Source organism: Tamandua tetradactyla, chromosome 1 (assembly GCF_023851605.1).
Source record: "Tamandua tetradactyla isolate mTamTet1 chromosome 1, mTamTet1.pri, whole genome shotgun sequence".
Taxonomy (NCBI): domain Eukaryota; kingdom Metazoa; phylum Chordata; class Mammalia; order Pilosa; family Myrmecophagidae; genus Tamandua; species Tamandua tetradactyla.
Window position 1 is genome coordinate 78,798,051 of NC_135327.1, and position 24,396 is coordinate 78,822,446.

Genomic DNA, 24,396 nt, shown 5'->3' on the forward strand with positions numbered 1-24,396 from the left:
ATCTATTGATCTATCTCCATCCATCCATATATATATATATAGTATGCATACACACACTTTCAAACATAAGAACAAAATGAGAAAGCAAAGAAACAGTACTGTGAAGTCTGACCAGAGAGGAGGAAGCAAGACTTACAGGAGCTGCTGAGTTTTTGACTGTGACACTGGGGGTCGTAGCTCGTAGCGCTCCACTCACTCCGTGGTAGTATTTGAAGCAGATCTTTGTTTCCGCTGAAAGACAACGATAAAGAGGAACTGAGAATAGGGTATAACCCAAGAAGGGACACCCATGACTAGCGGGGGACACCTCCAGGGACCGCAACCTGATTCCCCCCGGGAGCCCAGCCAGTCTGTGTCTGACAAACGTGGTCTGCCTATGATCGATCTCCTGGACAGGGCTGACTTTTTCTTAAAAATATGTCAAGAACAAAGGATTTAGGCCTTAGCATTTTTGTACCCAGGGTAATTCCAACTTAACTTCTCACCAGTCATCCTATTCCCACTAGCAGTTATTGCTTTTAAACCCTTAGTTCTAAGATTTTAAGTGGTTTGATGCCTATCACCAGTCTGTCTCTTCTGCAATTTCCTATTAAAAAGTAATTAATTCAATTAGTTAATTTCCTGTTAATTAACAATTCATTATGATTAGTATCTTGGTAATTTGAAACAAGACTTTGAGAAGTTATCGAAACACAAGGATGGCTGGCATATTTTCCAAACTTCTGTACCAATTGATGACAACTTCTCCACATATGAAATTTTTGCATCACAATTTTCTTTTTTGCCAAAGCGCTCTCCACAAAGCACTTTGCACTCAAAGAATTTAACTATAGTCTCATAGAACCCTTGCAAGTATTGAGCATTATTCATGAAAAAATAAGCTTAAAATAGGACCTCATTATCATTTTTATTTCATTTATTTGATTATTAGTGAGACTAAACACTTTTTGTGTAATGTTAATCATTTGCATTTTTTTTTATCCATTGAGTTACATTGTTAAGGCTTCCATTGTTTCCAATGCTGATCAATCTCTGCTCTCATGCACATGGTCTACCCTTAGATACTTTACCTCAATTTCTTTCAGGAGTCATTCCTTCCCTATAGTGATTTTGCACATCTACATGATTGCCTTTTCAAGCTTTTGGCAGACAGGATTCCACATTCTACATCCACATTCTTCAAGGTTTCTCACTATTGTCTCCATGTTAGGACTACACACCCCGATTCAACACTGTCTCAGTGCGAGACAGCCTTTCAGGTCAAAGCAGGGAGCCATCGATCAATCAACCACAGTGTGTCATAGGAATCATGAAACGTGGTGACCTTCTTCTGAGAAATTGCTGGCAAAGTCAATTAAGTTTAAAAAGTTATCACTTAAGTTGGTATTAATAATCAATTTGTACTTAATATATATACTAGACCATTCATACTATTTTCCAATTAAACCTCACAAGAATCCCACGACGTAAGAGTACTTATTAGTACCTCTTTTTTCTTCAAAAAAGAAATGATTAGATACAACAAGCCCTCGGTAAACGTTGTCCATCGTTCTTATTTTACATCTGAGGAAAATGAAGCCGAAATTAAAGGCATTTATTCAAGGTCACACATGTTATTTGGAACAGAACTAGGATTTAAACAAACATTTTTAATTTTTTGGTGATGTCTCCCGATAATTTTTTAATAGCTGAAGTTTATGGATTACATAGCAAAAGCAAACTTCCACTTATAGAATGGTGTACTAGTAATTGAGAGAACAACCAGAAAAGCTAGAAAATGTACACATTAATCTGTCTGAAGTAGGGCTACCAGACAAAAGACAGGACATTCAGGTACATTTGAATTTCAGATGAATGAGAATATGTTTTTTAATATAAATTTACATTTATAATAAAAACTATTGGTTTATCTGAAATCCAAATTTAATTAGGTGTCTTGTAATTTATTTTTTGCTAAACCTGTCAACCCTAGCCTGAAGGCATGAGAGACCTTAGCAAGGTAGTGAAAAATAATGAGGTCAAGATTCAGAAGGAAAAAACTCAGAGATGGGCCCAGGAATTGGGGTTGATGTTCCCTAGGGGTGCCTGTATCGACTCCAAAAGAAGCAGCTGAGAGACTGGGGAAGCTGAAAAGCACTTTTGACAGGCTTACAGGGTTGGAGGGATAAAACCGGAGTCCAGACCTGCCAGAGAAGGGGGCTCTGTAATCTCCCTTGCTTCAAATTGGGACCCTGAATGGCTGAACAGATACATGGTTAAGAAGTAGAGCAGCCCTAACTCTTCAAATTATCTCAAGTTTTTTTTTTTTTTTTTTTGGTGGGGGGGTGCATGGTCCAGGAATCTTACCCAGGTATCCCACATGGAAGGCGAGCATTCTACCATGGAACCACCCGTGCACCCAAAATCATCTCAAGTTTTGAAAGTTGATTGAGGTGATTCTGGATTGTGAGACCTGGGCCAGAAGGAAATGCAACTTCTCTTAGGAGCAAAATAGCATCATTCTAAGCCTCAAACTATTTCTACAAGTTTTCATTACAATGTTCAGTTCTCAACTTAAAGCTACCAGGCATATGCAGACAAAAGGCAATGTAAAAATTAACTCAGAGAACGAGCAGGCAGTATAGGTAAATCCACAGAACTTTAGCCTAAGATCATCAGGTCCAGATATACACTTATATGCTCAAGGAATCGAGAGACAAAATTGAAAAATTTCACCGAAGAATAAACTCTATATACAAGAACCCAACAGAAATTTTGGATCTGATAAACTATAATAGCTGACACAATGAACTCAATGGAAGGGCTTAATAGCATATTAAACAAAACAGAAAGGAAAATTTAGGGAGCTGGAGCACAGATCAGGAAAAAAAATCCACAAGTGCACACATAGAGAAAATGGATGGAAAACGAGAATACAGAATAAGAGGAATATGGGATACTGGGAGTGGTTTAAAATATGTGTAGTTAGAACCCCAGAAGAGAGGAGAAAGTCAGTGGCTCTAAAGTTAAAAATTCTCAGGTGGGCAATGGTGGTGCAGTGGCAGAGTTCTTGCCTGCCATGCCAGAGACCTGGGTTTGATTTCCAGTGCCTACCCATGCCAACAAACAAAACAAAACAAAACAAAACAAAAAACCTCTAAAATTGATAAAAGACATCAAGCTATATATTTTAAAAGCTGTAAGACATACACTTGGAAGAACTGAAATCAGGGACACAAATAGACATTTGCACATTGGTGTTTATGGCAGCATTATTCACAATTGCCAATGGATGGAGGCAGCCTAAGGGTCCACTGACCGGTGAGTGGAAGGGTGAACTGTGCACATACATACAATGGAATATTGTACAGCTATAGAAAGGAATGAAGTTGCGAAGCATGCTATGATGTGAATGAACTCTGAGGCGTTTATTTTGAGTGAAACAAGCCAGAAACAAAAGGACAATTATCATACAGTCTCACTACTATGAACTAACTATAATGAGCAAACCCTGAGAATTAAATTTGAGAGCATAAATGATCAGGAGATAGAAAGAAAGCAGAGATTGAGCAATCGATGCTTAAGGAGTACAGAATTTTTAATGTGATTGATTGTAAAGGTTTGGAAATGGATACGTGTGATGGTAACACAATACTGTAAGTGTAGTTGACAATGCTGAGTGTGAGTGTGGCTGAAAGAGGAAGATTAGGGTCGTGTATGTCACCAGAAGGAGAGCTAGAGGATAAAAACTAGGACTGTGTAACTTAGTAAAGCCTAGAGTAGATGATGATGGTGGTTAATTGGACATACATAAGAAAGTTTTTGCATGAACTAGAACTAATGTATGTCATAATTATAAGGTGTTAATAATGGGGTGGTATATGAGAAAAACATAATTAATGCAAACTGAGGACTATAGTTAACAGTAATATTGCAATATTCTTTTTCATTAATTGTAACAAAGCCACTATACCAAAGCTAACTGTGAAATGATCAACATTTATGGTGAAAAACATTAGGTCCTTTTGAATAACATATTGTGTAACGTATGGAATTGTTATGTGATAAAATTATTCTTCTTTAATTACTAATGCATGAATTGCCAGATTTGAATGAAAGATAGTTAGCTACAATTTCACTTTGAAGTAACTGTCATAAATGACATAACTTTGCTTACATGAAAACGGTATATTAATTGGTTAATTTCCAATGGAAGCATAAATTCCAGTTATTTAATGCTTTAAATATGGTATCACAGAAAAAGTGGGTGATGACTGAAACAAACAGCTCTGTAAAATTAGATTTTACAGAGCTTTAGATTATGGGGAATACTTATTTCAGGTGTCAGAGTTCCAATTCAAAAGTCAGAAACAATCCAATAAATGTATTTTGTTTCCTATTTTATTGTCAGTCCCTAGACAGTATTACTGATCCCTGGAATCACTGCACATGGAGTGTTTGATCATGCATCTATGTGATGATGTTAAGAATTACTGAGTGCATATGTAGAATGGTATGATTTCTAAATGTTGTGTTAATTTCTTTTTTTTCTTTCCGTTAATAAAAAAAAAAAAAAAAAAAAAAAAAAAAAAAAAAAAGGCAATTAGAGCAGGTGGTGCCGTGGTGGCTCAGGGGCAGAATTCTTGCCTGCCATGCCAGAGACCTGGGTTCGATTCCCGGCACCTGCCCTTACAAGAAAACAAAACAAAACAATTAGGGTGGGTGCAAGTGTAGTTCAGTGGTAGAATGCTCAACTGCCACATGAGAGACCTGGTTTGATTCCTGGTCCATGTACTTTCCCCAAAACAGACGACAAAAGCAAACAAACAACAAATGAACAAAAATTCAACAAATGATGCTGCAATAACGGGATACTCACACGGAAAAATAATGAAATGTGACCCCACCATACAGGATACAAAAAAATAAAAGGCAATTAAAAAATCATTTGCATCAAATTAATGCTTTTGATGAGCTTGAGACAAGTGGGATTAAAAATATATATAACAAAGTCATCCTAGAGCGATGGAAACAAGGACTAAAAATTCTATACAGGGGACAATATGGGTTAGAAATGCCACTAACCTCCAGCCCCCTTTTCCCGGTGAGGGAGAAACCAGCAGAGCTGCTGGTGGCCATATGGGGACAGAAAATGGCCAGAGACTTGAAAGCCCCAAATACCCAACTAGTTTTCCCTCAAAATTTACTGAATCCGGAAGCTTGGAGAGCAAAAGACTAAAAATCTAAACTGAAGATATCTGATGAGTAGAACCAAAATGGAAGGGTGGGGTAAAAACCATGGCTCCCTCTGAAAGCCCCGAAGGATTGCTAAGAACAAGGAAGGCAAAAGGTAGACTGAGTCTGAATGCAGACTCCATTAAGCTCAGGCTTTTATTTTGTGAAGGCGATTGACACCCCACACTGCCTTGCCAAGGAAAGGACAAACCCACTCTGGGAGATGACGCCATTATCCAAAGTATCTACAATATTTTACACTCAGTGTACGGCAATCAATGGAAAATTACCAAGTACAGCACGTGAGAGAAGCAAATGACCAAGGCAAGAGAGAGAGAACAGAAACAATGTCCTGATACCGAATGTCATGGTTAGGGACAGGTGTCAACTTGGTCAAGTTATGGTACCTGTTCATCTGATTGGGCAAGCACTGGCCTGTCTGTTGCAATGAGGACATTTCATAGGATTAGGTCATGATCACGTCAGCTACATCCACAGCTGGTTCCATTTGTAATCAGCCAAAGGGGAGTGTCTTCTGCAATTAGTGATACTAAATCCAATCATGGGAAGCCTTTTAAGGAGGACTCAGAGGAGACAGGTTGCATTCCTGCTTTGGCTGGTGAGCCTCTCTTGTGGAGTTCATCCAGGCCATCCATTGGAGTCGTCGGCTTCGCAGACTGCCCTGTGGATTTTGGACTCTGCATTCCTACGGTCACGTGAGACACTTTCATAAATTTTATATTTGCAAGTGTTCCCTGTTGATTCTGTTTCTCTAGAGAACCCTAACTAATACATTTTGGTACCGGGAGTGGTTCTTAAGGAATAGAATCTTAAAAATGGGTTTTTATGAATGGTTTTCTACTCTGACTGGGCTCAGAGACACTAAGGACTCTGATTCCCGTAATCAGAATGGCACTCCCAATCCATGGACTGAGTTGGCAAAGGAGATAGTCAAAATATCATCATTCGATTCTCCTAATGCTTCGCTTGTACGAAGCCAGACTCTGGGGGATAATGTTTTTTACACCTTTACAGAGTTTTGTAGGAATAAGAGTTATAGAGATGTTGGTTGGTTGTTGTTAGATACACTGTCTACATTAAAGGGTGAAAGGGATGGGCTTAAGGCTTCAAACAAGAAGCTTAAGTGCCGTCTGAAAGATGTAGAGGTTTCTATGAGTATCCTGAAGGAAAATTTTATTTCCTGTAGCCGTAGACTTGAGATCTCTGAAAATCAGACTCAGAATCTTATTGTTAGAGTAGCAACTTTACAACGTAAACTGAAATCTCAGTCTTGCATGGTGTCTGCCGTTAAAGTGAGGGCATTGATTGGAAAGGAGTGGGACCCTGAAAAATGGGATGGTGACATATGGATTGATAATGATGTTGGGGGTGAGGTTGAAACCCTAGACCATGCTGAGCCTTCTTTAGATAACCCTGTAATAGTCTGCCCTGAGGACATAGCCGCCCCACCTCCAGCCTGCCTTGAGGAATTGGCCACCCAACCTCCTCCTGAAGGGATTAGCCCTAGAGTTATTAATCCTGTTTCACCAGATGAAACTGCAAATGAAAGCCCTGAAGCAAATGGCTTGGAAGATATTTCTAATTCTTTTCATGACCCACCCCCACCACCCCTCATTTCTTCTAGACCTATAACTAGATTAAAGTCCCAACAGGCCCCTAAAGGTGAGGTACAAAGTATCACACATGAGGAGGTACGTTATACTCCAAAAGAACTGTGTGAATTTTCCAATTTATATAGACAGAAATCAGGGGAATATGTGTGGCAATGGATTTTAAGAGTGTGGGATAATGGTGGGAGGAATATAAGGCTGGATCAGGCTGAATTTATTGATGTGGGCCCACTAAGCAGAGATTCTGCATTCAATGTTATAGCTAGAGCAGTTAGAAAAGGTGTTAACAGCTTGTTTGGGTGGTTGGTTGAAACATGGATCAAAAGGTGGCCAACATTACCTGAGGTTGAAATGCCAGAACTGCCCTGGTATAATGTAGATGAGGGGATCCAGAGGCTTAGAGAGATTGGGATGTTAGAGTGGATTTATCATGCAAAGCCTGCTCTTACACCCCAGGAATGTCCAGAAGATGCACCTTTTACCAGAACAGTGAGAAATAAGTTTGTGAGACTAGCACCATCATCCCTCAAGAGCTCTGTGGTTGCACTTCTCTGTAGGTCAGATATTACTGTAGGAACTGCTGTCACTGAGCTGGAATCCTTAAACACAATGGGGATGACAGGATCCCGAGTTGGCAGAAGCCAGGTGGCAGCACTTAATCACCAAAGACAGGGTAGACGCGGGTATTATAATAGACAACAAACTCAAAGGAGGCATCAAAATTATATGACACGCAGAGATTTGTGGCATTGGCTAGTAAATCATGGGGTGCCTAGAAATACAATAGAAGGGCAGTCTACAAAATTCTTGTTGGAGCTGTATAAACAAAAGAGTTCTAGGTCAAGGGAACAGAAGTCTAACCTGAATTACAAAAACACAGAGTCACGGCCCCTTAACCAATTTCCAGACTTGAAACAGTTTACAGACCCTGAGCCCCTTGAATGAAGGGGAGGCCAGGTCCCTATGGGGGAGAAACCTGTTACACTGCCACAAATTTATACTGTTAACATTCCTCTAAGTCTTCCCCAAGGAGACCGACGGCCTTTTACCAGGGTACCTGTGCATTGGGGAAAAGGAAATGATCAGATATTTCTAGGATTATTGGACACTGGTTCAGAAGTGACATTAATTCCAGGGGACCCAAAACGTCACTCTGGACCACCAGTCAGAGTGGGGGCTTATGGAGGCCAGGTGATCAATGGAGTTTTAGCTCAGGTCTGTCTCACAGTGGGTCCAGTGGGCCCCCGGACCCATCCTGTAGTTATTTCCCCAGTTCCGGAATGTATAATTGGCATAGACATACTGAGCAACTGGCAGAATCCCCACGTTGGTTCTCTAACTCGTGCAGTGAGGGCTATTATGGTGGGAAAGGCCAAGTGGAAGCCACTAGAACTGCCCCTACCAAGCAAAATAGTAAATCAAAAGCAATACCGTATTCCTGGAGGGATTGCAGAGATTACTGCCACGTGGCCACTTTGGGCTACTTATGCCTCTGGATCAACACACCAAGAAGGGGATATATTATTGTCTGGGGTAATTGACCCTGACTATCAGAAGGAAGTAGGACTGCAACTACATAATGGAGGTAAAGAAGAGTTTTCTTGGAATATAGGAGATCCCCTGGGGCGTCTATTAGTACTACCATGCCCTGTGATCAAAATCAATGGAAAACTGCAACAACACAATCCAGGCAGGACCACTAATGGCTCTGAAACTTCAGGAATGAAGGTTTGGGTCACCCCACCAGGCAAAGAACCACGGCCAGCTGAAGTGCTTGCTGAGGGGAAAGGGAACATGGAATGGGTAGTGGAAGAAGGTAGTGATAAATATGAACTTCGACCACGTGATCAGTTACAGAAACGAGGACTGTAATGCTGTTTTGTTTGTGTTATACTATTTAAGTTGTAAGATATCAAGTTTAAGAATGAATGTTGCCCAAGGATTTGCACGCTATTCTGGAGAGATTTAATGTGTTTCCAGTTATATGCAGGACAGTTGAGTATTGTCAGGTAAAAGAAAAAATGTGTGCTTATTTGTTTTCATTTAGAAATTAAGTATGGTCTAAGGTGATATATATATATATATATATATATATATATATATATATATATATGTGCCAAGTTGACAAGGGGTGGACTGTCATGGTTAGGGACAGGTGTCAACTTGGCCAAGTTATGGTACCTGTTCATCTGATTGGGCAAGCGCTGGCCTGTCTGTTGCAATGAGGACATTTCATAGGATTAGGTCATGATCACGTCAGCTACATCCACAGCTGGTTCCATTTGTAATCAGCCAAAGGGGAGTGTCTTCTACAATTAGTGATGCTAAATCCAATCATGGGAAGCCTTTTAAGGAGGACTCAGAGGAGACAGGTTGCATTCCTGCTTTGGCTGGTGAGCCTCTCTTGTGGAGTTCATCCAGGCCATCCATTGGAGTCGTCGGCTTCGCAGACTGCCCTGTGGATTTTGGACTCTGCATTCCTACGGTCACGTGAGACACTTTCATAAATTTTATATTTGCAAGTGTTCCCTGTTGATTCTGTTTCTCTAGAGAACCCTAACTAATACACCGAATTTATCAGGAAAGAATTCACAGAAACTGCAATTTTTATATTCAATAAAATGAAGACAAAACATGGAGAGAATGGATTTCAAAAAGAGGAGATATTGCCAGAGAACTAGAATCTATAGAAAAGACCATATGGGAATTTTATTAATGAAAAATAGAAGAAATGAAATTAAGAACTTGGGTTTAGCAGCAGATCAGATATATCAGAAAAAGGATTAGTAAACTGCAAGATGGATTGATAGAAAATATCCCAGACTAATGGAAAAGGGAGAAAAAAGTCTGGAAATTACAGACCAGAAAATAAAGAACTTATGCAACACCATGGGGCAAGGGGGATAAAAGTATATTTGAGGTCATTAAAGAAGACTGGTCTCAGGATAAAAACAAAGAAAACCACTTCTAGGCACATCATAGTTAAACTTCAGGGACCCAAAGTTCAAGAGAAAAGGCTTAAAAGCAGTAAAAGAGAGAGAGAAAGAGAGGGAAAAACACACATTATCTTCAAAGGATAATCTTTTTGTCATTATCAATTTTTCAGACAAAAAGATTAACAATCAATTTTTCAGAAGCCAGATGATGGAGAAATGACATTTCTTTGTCTTCAAGAAAAGAACTGCTAACCCAGAATTCTATACATCCAGCGATATTATTCTTGTTACGTAAAAGCAAAATAGTGATGTTTATAGACAAATAAAAACCTACAGAAGTTATCACCAGTAGGACTGCACTAAAACAAATACTAATGGGAATTCTCAGGCAGATGGAAAACAATCCCAGACAGAAACATAGATGTGCCAGAAGGAATGAAGAGAAAACAGAATGGGTTAGAACATGAGTAAAATACTCTTCTCTATTTGGGTGCTGTTTACATGGAAGTGTTTGCTTTCTGTAAACTCATAAGTTTTACCCTTGTCTGTGTGTGTGCTGTGCTTCAATAAAAATTTTACCAAAACAAAGCAAAACAAAAACTATGGTTAGAAGAAAATATATGGTCTTAAATGCATATATTGGAGAAGAACAATGGCTCAAAACCAACCAATGAGTTAAGCAGCCATCGAAGAAATTATAAAAAGAATAGCAAACAAAACACGAGGAAAGTAGAAAGAAGGAAATGATACAAAAAAATAAGAGCAGAAATTAATGAAACAGAAAACAGACATACATAATGGATCAAGAGAAAGCTGAAGTTAGTTATTTGAAAAGACTAATACAAAAATCCCTGGTGAGGGATAGTTATTGGGTAAATAGCCAATTATCAGAAGTGAAAAGGGGGCATCAGACAGACGATTCTCCTGGGCAGCCCCTCCCTCCGGAAAGAGCTGGCGGAACTGACTCTAAGCCTCCCTTGGGCATTCAGGCTGGAGCTAGGGGATCCCACCTGCGGCTTCAGGCTTATTCTCTCTCTGGCCAAGTACAGGGATGGCAATGACATCATCACAAAGTCCAGTACCTTCTGTGCCACGCTTTTATGGTCTTAATTCTGTTTTACTGGGTTAAGTCTCTGCATTTCCATCCAAGTTAGCTGGTCAGATGGGACCAGAGTGACAGAGGTCTGAGTTTCTCAGTATTGAAAAATGACACTTAAACTAAAGGCCAAGACCGACAGATTCTATCAGATTGCAGAGCTCCAGAAGGTGGACAGTACAGCTTGGGTATGACAGGGGGAGGGCCAGATGGAACCCTCTCCCATAGCTTGTGCTGATTACAAATGCCTTGAGCCAGCTCTTGACCTGCGGGGGATGTTCTGGGAAGTGTATGCTTAGATATTAACCAGAATTTTTTTTACAGATTAGGGGTGGCAAGAGAGGCAAAGACATATTAGGGTCAGAGATGTAAATGTATTAAGGGCAGTAGTTTTGAGAGAGAGAGAGAGAGTGTGTGTGTGTGTGTGTGTGTGTGTAGGCAATCTCAGCATGCTCTTTCAAATGAACAGTGTTATTGTCCAAGAGAGGACTTTGGACCTTGTCTCCTAAAACTGGATCAAAGCAAATGAAAATAAGGTGGCTATTTCAAATGATTTAACTGATGAATGGGTTTCATGACATGGGACCTGAGATGTAAGGTCCTATCCTGTGAAAGCAGGTCAGAGCTGATATCCAAGGTTATTCAGAAGAGTCAGAAGGTTACAATCATCTTTTGGGCTTCCTGAGTATGTCCTTGACTAAGCACAGGTGTTAGGAGTGGTGGGATAAGGCAGAGTCTTATTTCTGATTTGGGTACACTAGACATTCCAGTGGATCTTATTTAACAAGCTGATATGTTACCAGCTCCTGAGGCACTGTTCCTATGTGAACAGCTCCCTGGAGCTGTGTAATGTAGAGAACTGTGCTTTCAGTCTTGTGAATGGGGCTGCTGGGGCTGCCCAAGGGATGCATGACAGGTGCAGTTACCAAAAATGGGTTTCCCTGGTAAGAACCTGCAGGTACCTACCTTAGTAGAAAAGGTTCTTCTATGTCTTGATTACTGTTTTCCTCTCAGGTTGCCCCTGCTCTGCCCTCTGCCCACTTTCACCTTGACCTCTAACTCATCTATTTGATGCTCAGTAAGGACTAACCTGGTCACTTGCAGGTGAGGCTGAATGACCACAGCTTCCCGGAGGAGAATTTTACTTGTTGGGAACACTTGGACCTGTGTTTTTTGTCCCAGGGATGCCCACCCATCCGTATGGTTCCCTGGCACATGGGGCATGGTAACTCAAAGCACTTACAAAAATGTCAGGCCATTTGGCATGCTGCATCTTGAATTTGTTGCTGCTTTCCGCAGTTGCAGTTGACTCCAAACTAGGATGAATGGATACTGGGTCCCTCTAAGGGGTTTCTGACGCTAAAAAAAAGCGGCCTTTACCACATGCAAGTCGCTTTCCAGAAAAAGGAGCGTGCTGGTTTGAATCTGTTGTGTACCCCTGGAAAGCCAAGTTCTTTTAATCCAACCTTGTGGGGGCAGACCTACTGTTGGGTGGGACCTTTGATTAGGTTGCTTCCATGGAGATGTGACCCACCCATTCAAGGGGTTGTCTTAATCCACTTGCTGGAGTCCTTTAAGGGAGAGACATTTGGGAAACAGCTCAGAACCAAGAGAGTTAAGAGAAGCTAAGAAAGAAAATACCCCAGGAGAAGTCAAAAGAACCCACAAGAGCTGAGAGAGCCATTTTGGACCAACCCAGAAGAGAAGGGCCAGCAGATGTGCCTTCCCATATGACAGAAACTCCAGATGGCAACAGCCTTTTTCAGAGTCAAGGTATCTTTCTCTGGATACCTTAATTTGGACATTTTCATGGCCTCAGAACTGTAAATTCATAACTTAATGAATCCCCTTTGTAAAAGCCAACCCATTTCTGGTATAGTGCATTCCAACAGCTTCAACAAACCAAAATAACGGGGACTGCACTCCACTGGTGCGGGATTTCACTACGTTTGGGTGCAAAGTTTGCTGTAAGCTTCATAGACTACTTTCTCCTATGTGGTGAAGGTCTATGGAAATCTCCATTTGGTATAAAAGGTTTCTCGGGACATCTTTCCTGATCATTTAGAGGTGTCCCCGCCCTCAGCCGGTGGCAACAGCAGGGTTAATCGCTTTTTTCTTTTGACTTTTTCTAGTGGGTCTTAGAGTTTTGCTAATGATTTGTCACTGTGGAGGACGTGTTGCCAGAAGGCTTAGCAGAGGCTGCATTGATGAACATCACACTAGACAGCGGTAGCCAGGAGTGGAGCTGGCGATCAAAAACAGAGTCTTCCCTGATGAAACCCTGGGAAGGAAACAAGCTGGATTTTCTTTCAAGAGTCCAAATCTTGCAAGAATTTGCCCTGTATGGTTGGCAGTTCACTCTGATCGCTTCTAGCTGTGTTAAGTGCACGGCTCATCCACTGAAGTTCTGAAGTCTTAATGTTCACGTTCTATTAGGTTTCCCTGAAATGTATTTTTTTCTGCAATTATGAAACTGTCTGTGATTGAGTTACTAGAAAAAGCAAGACCTAATAGATTATTTTGCAGTCATCTCTTTCCCATGTTCTGGTACTTTTTTTTTTTGCCTTCTTATTACTGATTTTTTTTTTAAAGGATAGACATACTCTTTCCACTCTGAATATTCTTTCACATCCTCATTTCCTCAAAGGGCCAGCCAGGCTGTAAAGGCTTTATTTTCATTAGAAACTCATGTTCTCTGTTAGAGAAAACACATACTATAAAATAAAATGTCTTTCTTTCAGGGATAAATATTAATGGAGAGACAGAGAGAGAGAGAGAGAGAGAGAGAGAGAGAGAGAGAGAGAGAGAGAGAGAGAGAGAGAGAGAGAGAGAGAGAGAGGGAGAGAGAGAGAGAGAGAGAGAGAAATGAAAAGGTTTTAAATACAAGGAATGTAAATCCCAAGAAAAGACTGTGAATCTTAAGGTTCAAATTCCTAGACTTTGTCTAAAGATTAAAGTGCTGTATCTACCATTCTCTGGTAAATGATGCAGAAGAGAGCCACAGCATTTTTCTCCAAAGTCATGGGAGGTCTCATGACACAATTCCTCTCTCAGAAGCTGTGTTCTTTGGTTTGAGTTTTAAGCTCAGAGGCTTTGAGTGACCTGGGAGCTCATTTTAGTGAAGCTAAAACAAAGATCATTTTCTTGTTTTTCTATTCTGCTCTGTCTTCCCTAAGATAATGCAGTCAGCAATAGCAATGGAAGCCTAAGTATGGACCAGGTTCAAACTCTGGTATGGGAAGAGATAAACAAGACTTGGACTGTCAGCTGCTGCAAAGCATGAGGAGTTTATTTTCTACATTTTGTGGCTATTGGTGGGACCTGTAATACTCTCGGTACTTTTATCAACTCTCTGGAATTTGGGGAAGGTGGGATATATGAGCAGCTGAGGGACGGAGTTTAAAGATGTTGCAAGGAGGTTCACATTGATCCTGTTTTGTACTTTTTAAAATATTATTTGGGCTCTGAATCTCTTTCTTGGTTTTACAAAGCTGATGGGGACAAGGTAGCTGGCATAACTTGCAAATGGCCTTGGAGTTGACTTAGAGAGCTGTCTTAACTGATATCAGGAAATTCTGGGCCATTGCTACTACTAAAAAGGGAGTCCGGGTTGCCATAATCAAATCTTTAAATTTTATTTGAGTTGAAATTATGGGTGATTTTTACTTTAATCTTTTCCTTAAATTTCCTACAGGGAATAGGTAATACTTTTATAAATGCCTTCCACAAAAGACATTCATATACATATCAAAGTCCAGAAACATAAGAGTTTGGATTTATGTTCGAGAAGGTGATTGAAATTTTGGGGAATCTTTGTCTTTTAATTTGACTTTCTCCACAGCTTCTCATGGTGGAGCATACTGGGCATCACACTTAGAATCATCTAGATAGAAGGAAGACAGTATGTTCACCATCTTGACTTTCCACACCCCCTTTTGGTAGAGTTTGGTATCAACGCTCATGTCATTAGTATGATTTGATAACACTGTAATATCTGGGTTCACACTCTTGATGACTAAATTATTTTCCTGCCTATCTCACCAGGGAAGAAACACTCCCAGCACTGAATGCTACTCTACACTTTTATCCAGTTCTATAACCCGTGATCATAACCTTCAATAGGACCAGGATTTTGCAGCAAATCTCCACCTTCATTGGAGGACCCCTTCTGACTACATCATAGTGGCTGAGAGAGCAGGGTCTGGAGTTGGGCTGCCTTGGTGTAAGTTCAAGTACCATTGTTTGTTCATCTCAGTTTGCCAGTGCTGCTATAACAACAGAGCACAGACTGGTTGGTTTAAACAAACAGAATTTATCGTCTAACAGTTCTGGAAGCTAGAAGTCCACCATCAAGGTGTTGGCAGGCCATGCTTTCTCTGAGGTCTGCAGTGTCCTTGCTTGCCGGCAATCTGTAGCTCCAATCTCTGCCTCCATCACATGGTGATCTGTCTCCTGCTGTGGCTGCTATCCCTCCTGTTCAGATATCTGTGCCTCTATCCAAATTTCCTCTCCTTATAGGACTCCAGTTATACTGGATTAAGGCCCACTCAGATTTGGTTTGGCCTCACCTTAACTAAGAACATCTCCAAAGAGCCTAGTCACAAATGAGTCCAGACCCATAAGACATGGGGGTTAGATTGTGAACTTATGCTTTGTGAAGGACGTGATTCAGCCCACAACAGCTGTATTAATTTCCTGGGCCTCACCTTCATCATCAACAAAATGAAAAAAAGTAATGTCTCCCTCTGTATTAGTTTGTTAAATGTTTCTGAATGCAATATACCAGAAATGGAATGGCTTTTAAAAAAGGAAATTATTAAGTTACAAGTTTACAGTTGTAAGTCCATAAAAATGTCCAAACTAAATCATCCAGAGAAAGATACCTTGATTCAATAAAGGCCGATGTCTGTCACATGAGCATGCATGTGGCTGGTGTCTGCTGGTCTTTGCTCCTGGTTCCTTACTTCCAGCTTCTGATGTCAGTGGTTTTCTCTCTAAGCATCTGTGGACCTTCATTTAGCTCCTCTGAGATACAACTCTGGGTTATGGCTTGCTTAGCATCTCATGGGAAGGCATATGGCAATAGCTGCTGGGCTCTGCACCTTCAAATGTCCATGTCTAGGTGTCTGCTTTCTCTATTGGCACTCTAAGCATCACCAAATGTCTGCATCTCTGTCAGCTCTGAAGCAACTCTTCTCTAAGCATCACCTGGAGCTTTTGCATTTTAGGTTTCTCTAAAATGTTTCCATTTTTAAAGGATCTAGGAAACTAATCAAGACTCACCTTGAGTAGGTGGAGTCACATCTCCATCTAACTCAAAAGCCACACTCACAATTGAGTGGTTCAATCTCCACGGAAACAATTTAATCAAAGGTTTCCACCCTAAACAATAGGCCTGGCCCCACAAGATTGGATCAGGATTCATGGCTTTTCTAGGGTACATAATAGTTTCAAACTGGCACACCCTCCAAAGATTTTCATGGTGATTAAATGGGATAATGTATAAGGTACTTAGTGCTGTGCCTGGCACACCACCTTCCATCCCATCTGCTGTGGCAGTCTGCCTGATCAGACACCGTGGTAATGAGTGTCATTGCAATCCCTGCTGAGTTTGTCCTGCCCTTGAGACACTGCCTCACCCGCCTGGCCACATGTCCAGACGCAACATCTTAGTTAGGTTAGTTTCCTTGGCCTGCCCCACATATTCTTCTGCCATATTTGGCCTCTCCTCCCTCCTGCCACAGGCTTTTGGGAGAGATTAAAAGGGGCATGATACAACCTCCATATGTTGTTAAAGCACTCTCCAGAGGCAGAGACATGCAGAGCCTTAGGAACCCTGCCTTGGGTTTCTGGATCCACGTGTCTGAGATTTTGAGTAAAAATAATCCTTTTTCTTTTTGCATGGGCAGGCACTGGGAATCGAACCCGAGTCTCCAGCATGGCAGGCAAAAAATCTGTCTGCTGAGCCACTATGGCATGCCCAAAACAATTCATTTTGTATATAGGGTGACTTTGAGAAAGATGGAAAGAATTTCTTTCTTTTCTTTTTTTCTTCCTTTCTATCTTCCTTCCTTCCTCTCTGTGTCTCTCTTTCTTTCATAGAGTTCTTATTTTCTTCTATTACAACCCATTAGGTGAAAACCATTCGAGTTCCTCCAGCTTCCTCTTTGTTTGACCCTTCCTTGGTTAGGAAAATGGGCACTACAGAGTGGTCAGCATAAATCCATATCCTCCTCTCTGTTCAACTCCATCCTCCATCTCACTGCCCACCTCACTTCAGGTCATCCCATTCTAGCTTGTCAAGCTCTTCTAGCAAAGGATTTTCTCATGATCTATCCCCTGAACCCTGTTTCATTCTGACTGATGGGCCTCAGTCTATCAAACTTTCCTCTGTGTCCTGGGTCTCTAACATCCCCGTAAGTTCTTTCATTGTGCTGATGGGCACAACCAAATAACTCTGGTCTCTAACTTTTGGCTACAAAGGATTTTCCCACAGAACAGTCTCAGAATAAAGCTACTTGATTCTCAGTGACAGTAGAGCAGGCTGAAATCTGATTCATGCCCCGAGTCATCTTAGGGTGACACGGAACAACCCCTAATTCAAAGCTTTCTGATTCTGGCTATAGAAACTGATATTTATGGGAACTTTGCATGTGCTTTTTCATTCAATCTTCCTGGGTTCACCTGGTGAGGGGCATTGTATTACCTTCATTTTATAGATAAGGAAACAGAAGCTCAGCATTCCTGGGTCCACACACCCATTGCACTGCCTTTCACTTGGAGGCCACCTGCATGAAGCTCAGAGTGAGGACACAAATCTTGACTCCTCAACACTGATAAAATTCACTTCACCATGTTCAGTGGAGGCATCATTAAAATTGTACAGCAGGACCAGCTGTTTAGATTTGCCATTACCTATGTGCATTTTTAAAATTTGGGAGGCTGTGATGGAAATAGATTTGGAAATTTTATAAAAAAGAAGTGGTGTGGTAGCTCAGGCATGTCCCTCAGGGATAAAAACAAAAACAAAAACATGTTCTTAATCTTAATCCATTCCTGGGGGTGTGAACTCCTTGAAAAGGGACCTTTTGAGATTGTTTTTAATAAGGTGTGGCCCAATTGAATGAGGTGGGGCCTCATCCTGTTACTGGAGGCTTTATGAAGAGAGAGCCATGAGAAGTGCAGAAACTGGGAGTCAGTGGATCCCCAGAGGGAAAGGAGAAGATACTGCCATGTGACGGGAAGGCCAAGGACCAAGGATCACTGGCAGCCAGCCCCAGAACACCACAGTCTTCTTGGAGAAACCATCACCTTGCTTATGTCTCGATTTTGGATTTCTCCTAGCTTCAAAACCATAAGCTGATAAATTCTCACTGATTAAGCCAACCCATTTTATGGTATTTGTGGTCACTGCCAAGAAACTCAGATAAAAGGTTTGAGGAGGGTTCCTCTAACTTGGCAGAGAGGGATGAAATCACAGGAGGCAGCCCTGTGGGTGTGAATCTGGGTTGGATTTCCATACTAAGAAGCATGGATGGAGACTGGGAAGGGGGGCTGAATCACAGAGATACTGAAACGGGGGACCAGGTAAGAGGTAGTGACTGGTGGTGCTGACCAGGAGGCAGTAAACTAAGGAAAGGCCAAGGAATTAAACACAGCTCCAAATGTCGGTGCTGGAGAAGCTCTGAGAGGGCAGAGACCAGGGAAGTGAGAAGACCACAGGGGTGGGGTGGAGACAGAAGGTCCTTCAGGGAGAAACACCTTTGGTTGCCACTGTGGCTGCTTCCAGCCTACTTTATTCTCCCCACTATCTGATGAACAGGGGAGACCCGCATACCAGATTTCTACCAAAGATCAAGACAAAGATGGCTTCCCTTCAGAATCTCCTAGTTTCAGTGATCTTGCTCACTGAATTTTGAAGTCCCAATTTTGAAGGGCTTCTGAAAGGAGCCCATAATGAACAAGGACTACGGTAACTTCAGACATAGCTGTATGACTGAGCTTAAGTGAGCTTATTAAAAATTAATAATTGAAATACTATAGCAATACAACCTTGCAAGATATTATCAGGTTGGGCAAAGTTAAACTTTCATTTGTTCTTCCTTTTGTGAAACTTAAAATGTGCATTTTTACAGTTCTTATATTTCAGCAATTATTACTACAGTCTTGTGAACAGACAGGTGTCCACTAGGGAAAATTATGCCAAAGTATAGGGAATGATTCAGTCTTTATTTTCTTTTGTATTTTGTCATGTATGTAACTTCTAAGAGAGTCCAGAAAAGTAATTGTTTAGGATACTTCTAATTTGGTGGCACTTTCAAAATTTGATTTAGTCAGACAATCCAGAAAATCATACAAATCAGTAGCAATGACCTAATTCCAAATTAAATCATAACCCCCCAAAAAATGTGCTATTAGAATGTTTCTGGTTATCAGCAATATATTTCTACTTTCATAAAAGGAAATAATACAAAGGAAAAATAAAGGCAAGAACAAAAAATAAAATAAAAAGAAAACCTCATTCTATTTCATTATTTTAATTAATTTCCACATTTAAACATTTCAACATTTAAAATCTGGCCAGTTTTCAAAGTTGGCAAAATTATTTTTAACTTTAAAATGATATGATTTACCAATTAGATTAATGTGTTTAATACTACCTAGAGACTGCAAAGCATCTTATTTTTGGTTTATAAAATCAGCTGTTGTAACTTCTGGATAATGGTCTAGATTCTGCATTTTTATCATATCAAGCAGGACCTCTGATGTGATGCTTTGATGATTGAATGAAGAATAGTCCTATCAGACTATGTTGAACATCTAATCTCTCCCTCCTTGTTAATTTGGCACTTTTCCAATCATACATTTTGAAAATGAAAATAATTTCACATTAAAAAATAAAGCACAGTAAAATGCAGTGAGTTTCTTAAAGCTATAATTCATTGTAGCATTTTAATTTATTTCATTATATGTGCAACCTAAGTTAACATTAAAATCTTTTGACAACTGAATTAAGATTTATCTAAATAAATTTTTTGACAAATTATATTACATTTATATAGAATAATGCATTAATATATTCAACTGATTATATTTAGAAAATGTGAACATTCACCTTTTCCATTTCACTTCCATTGATTTTCCCAAAGCACTGAGACATTTTTAGTCCAAGACCAGGATGTTTTCAAGTTTATATGAAAACATTTTAAAATCTCATTTCTCTAAAGCGCTCAACTTTCAGTTATTTTGAATATGCCCTTTGCAAGCCATTTGTTTTCTATAGGACACTGTTACCTGATCAAGTTTAAATAAGCGTTCATTCAATTATGAGAACATTTTGAGTATTTTAAAGGGTTAATTTCATGTTATAACATCTTTCTAACAATATTTAAAGTTTGTCTTCATAATGCTGATGAAGACAATTATATTAAATTGTTTGTTATCAATACAGGAAACCTCCATATGTCACAGAAACTTTTAAAAACTGCCTAGAAAGGAATGCCATTTTTGCTGGATTAATTGGCAACATAAATTCACTTTTTCTCATTGGCTCATGCGGAATGAGTAGACAAAAAACTTTGTACCATCAGACTGTAGAAGGGGACACGATTTCATGGGATGTGGTTGCTGGCCCTTCACTTTAAGTTATCATTATAAAATTCCCAACAACAGATTTCCTTTTTCATAATATTTATCTCCCTGACTCTAAAAAAATAAAAACTTATAAGTTTTACTCTTGCCTGGAGCACTGATACCTGATATTGCACTTTGATCCTAAATTGGATTCTTGCGTTTATTTCTAAATTAGTCAGATAGAATCCAAGGGAAGAAAAGGAAGAACCAAGGACTGCTCCCCTATCCCCCCAAACTTACAGTGTCGATTGGGGCATAGGATCAATGATTATGTCTAATACTCATTGCTAATGCAAATTTTTAATCTATTTTATTTCAACAAAATGTGGAAGGTCTTATTAGATATACTAGCTGGGGCCATCTTTCTCCCCAAACCAAGCCCATGTTCTTTATGCTAAATGATGCTATCTGTGGGATAGAGGAAGACATTGGTAGGACTAGGGTAAATGATGTTTGCTGGAGAAGATTGAGAAGCAGGATTGAGGGATGGGGGTGAGTTTTTGTTGAGGCTTGGCAGCTGAGCAGAGAGGTTTCAACTGATACAGAAAGAGGAAGCAAGAAGCTTTGAGGCAGATAGTAACAGAACTTAATGCAAGATATTTTATCCTGATCAGTGTGCAGGAACGATTAGAGAGGAGAAATGCTAGAGTCAGGAAAAAAAGTACTATGGGGAAATTAAAGCTCTTGTCTGGAGTTTCAATATGCCCAGTTCAAAGTCAGGGGCCAGTAACCACATCCCATAAAACCATGTTCCCGCTACACTTGAATGGTGGAAAATCTCCTGACTCAGTCTACTCCTTCTACATGAGCCAAGTGAAAAAGGGGTATTTATGTCCTTGCTAGTAGCAGAGACAACATAAACTTTGGCAGGGCAGACACCATACCATTTATCTTTTAAATCTATAATCCTTGGAACAGGCCTCACCAAATACTTATTTAGTGAATGGATGAAAATGAAGAGATGTGGGAGCAGAACATGTTAGGAGATATAGTTTTCTTGGACCATGAGCCAAATAACAATAAACAATTTTAAATTCCAAGCCATGTATCTTTTCCTTTGAGAACTGGTCAATTGGAATAGTAGAACATTCCATTTCTTTTCACAAATGCCAACATGAATGAATCCCTGTGATGAATCAGATGGTGGGCGAAGGGATTGTGAAGGGGAGAAAGTTGTGGGTTATCATTAATCCGGGTATTCCTTCAGCTGACAAATATGAGGTTCATTCATGCAATGAAAATGTGGCTGGGTCCTATGAAAATATCCTTCCCTAACTCTGAAAATGATTTATCTTCAAAGGCAAAATAAATTTTTGGAAAATCCCAGTAAGACACTGGATGACCAGTTTATACATCCAAAAATGTCAGTAGATCAGGAGTCAAACAAATAGGTAGTGGCATTAATGTATCATCCCCACTGTGGGGAGCTGTGGCCAGGGCCAAAGATCAGAGCAAAATATAAACTATCACTAGCAAGGAGCCTTGAAAGCCTGGGTCAAGTAAAGCCAAAACTAGAAGATGGGATTCAGAAGGGCAGCTGCAGCAACCCTGGAGACTCGGTGGTAGACCACAGAATAAAAATCCAGGGATATGAACCAGAGTCCTGAGTCCAAAGTTTATGAGCACGAACCAAACTTTTTCTTGGTATAAAGAAGTGGCCCTCTGGGTTGATTTGGAGGGCTATTACCCCCCTGCTCTAGAGCTCACAACCCACTACTGAAAATATTTTTAAACATTTCTAAGAGGTGAAGGCAATGCAACAGAACAAAGAACAAAGCAGTTGAATTCTGCTTCCTTGATGTACTCACGTTCCACAAAGTAAGAGCTAGCATCAATCTTCCAGACGATCTGGCCCCGATGAGAACCATTGACTCCACGGTTCTTATAGTCCAGGAAGTTTTCGGACAAGACCTCATCTATATTCCCAAAAGAAAGCAGAGAAGGGAAATGCATCAGTCAACAGCATATTGAGAAACCAAGGAAAAAAGACCAAAGGTTACTCATGCCACTTCCAGCTCAACAGAAGGAAAAGCTCCCAGAAGCATGAAATTAGAGAGCTGGAAGCATCCTCAGACACCATGGAAAGCAACCCCTTTTAATACAGGAATCTCCTTTCCACCCCACAACACTCCCCGCAAGTGATCATCTAGCTGGTGCTTGGACACCCCAGAAGCAGAGAAATAGTTATTTCTATGGCAATTCACTTTACTTTCGAAAAGCTCTTACATATGTGAAATCTGAGTCAAAACTTTCCTTTGAAATCTTCCATTAACTGATCCCCATTTGGGACCCAAGACGAGGCATAAAGAAAACATCCATTCATACTTTCTTTGGAAGATAGTTTTCATGGGCCCACCCACATTCCATATCTTTTCCAGCCAGGACAGCCATAATCATCCTAAGTAAGAGAGTCATTCATCAGTTTATTCATCTTTTCCTTCATGCACTCATGCATTCATTTGTTAATTCAGCAGGTATTTATTGAAATTCAACGATCTTTTCTAGGTGCTGGGTAAGGTACAGGGGATATGGTACTGGACAAAATCCATATGAATCCACTCTCTTATGAAGTAAAGCTTACAAACTATTGAGACAGACATGAAACATTGAGCAAAAAAATAAATGATTGTAAGTTTTGAAAAGGGATATGAAGGAAAAGAACAGGGTCTTCTGACAGAGAATAACCAGGGTCATGAGAGGAACCCTGAGAATTGAGAAGAAGCTTCCTGGTAGAGAATGAGGGTTAGTATGTAAAGGGCAGGAAAAACACCCAAGCTTGGTGTTCAAGGAAGGGCCAAGGTGAGGCACAGCCTACTGCGTGGAGACACTATGAGAAGCTGCTAGATGATTGTGCACTTTTCCTTCTCCGCCCATTGCATTTCATGCTATTGATGTCCTCCTTAAAGCCAGTGCCCTGAAAGGAATGCAACGTTCTTGGAGCTGACTCTCATCTCCTTGACTCCACTCACAATGGAGACTAAGACAAGGATATAAATTTATCTTCTATGGGGCCTTTGCAGTTTCCACTTCATTAGAAAATAACCAACTAGACTAGATGAATCTGACAGTATGGGGGGGAAACATGCTTTGCAAGCTAAAATCCATCACCTGGGCTGGAAGGAAAATGAGAACACAAGACTTCTGAGGGCTGGCTTGGTGTCCTGCTCTGCACCTAGGGGTTCCCACTCTGCCTTGAGGTTCCCATCCCACATTTGGCTGGACTAACACAGGTGGTGATGAGGTGCAAAGAGGGCTAGACTTGTGGCAAAGGACCCAGCTCTTGGGGTTTTTCTTTATGTGTGCACCATTTCCCAACAGTGTCACTTCTGTAGAATCAGATTCCTCATCCACAAAGTGGGGCTAGTAATAACTGCAACCTCTCAGAGGAGGATTAAATAAGATAATTGGCAAGTATACTCGTTACCTGCTATGTTGATGACACACTTTTGGCTGCCCCTTCTTTGACGGAGACGACTGGGCAAAGCAATGACGCCTCTGCCTCATTAATGGCAAGAACGGTTTGATTCCCTTGGAAAATCCCTTATTTGTTAAATGTGCCTGTCTTTATATTCACAGTGTGTGCGCACAACCCTGTTTGGGTTACTAAGATGATTGCATAATATGCCTTTTACAGTAATTGCCTCATTTCTGCAAAAAGGCATAATATTTTCCGAGCTCCCTGGGACTTCAGTACACATATAGGCAGTTTCACACTCAGACAGAAATATGCCTCATTATGGCCATTCTCCACGGGGTGGTATTTATCTGAATTTATCCACTCTGTTTACCACGCTAATAGCCGGGGTCAGGGATCCATATATGATAATACCTAATAGGGCAATGTTCATGGATATACTAGAGAAGGGTATATTGATTGCTTTACTCC

At 40.5% G+C, this 24,396-nt stretch overlaps 1 protein-coding gene across 2 annotated transcripts in view; it reads right to left on the reverse strand.

The window, feature by feature from the left end:
* The window catches only part of HECW1 (HECT, C2 and WW domain containing E3 ubiquitin protein ligase 1), a 257,016-nt gene that overhangs the window by 211,476 nt on the left and 21,144 nt on the right, over positions 1 to 24,396 (reverse strand). For both annotated transcript variants that reach the window (XM_077119360.1, XM_077119358.1), the window contains exons 2-3: positions 22,319 to 22,426; positions 137 to 231 (exon numbers count right to left, since the gene is read on the reverse strand). In XM_077119360.1, the coding sequence (XP_076975475.1) occupies positions 137 to 231; positions 22,319 to 22,426 (203 nt within the window). The remainder of the gene's footprint in view (positions 1 to 136; positions 232 to 22,318; positions 22,427 to 24,396) is intronic.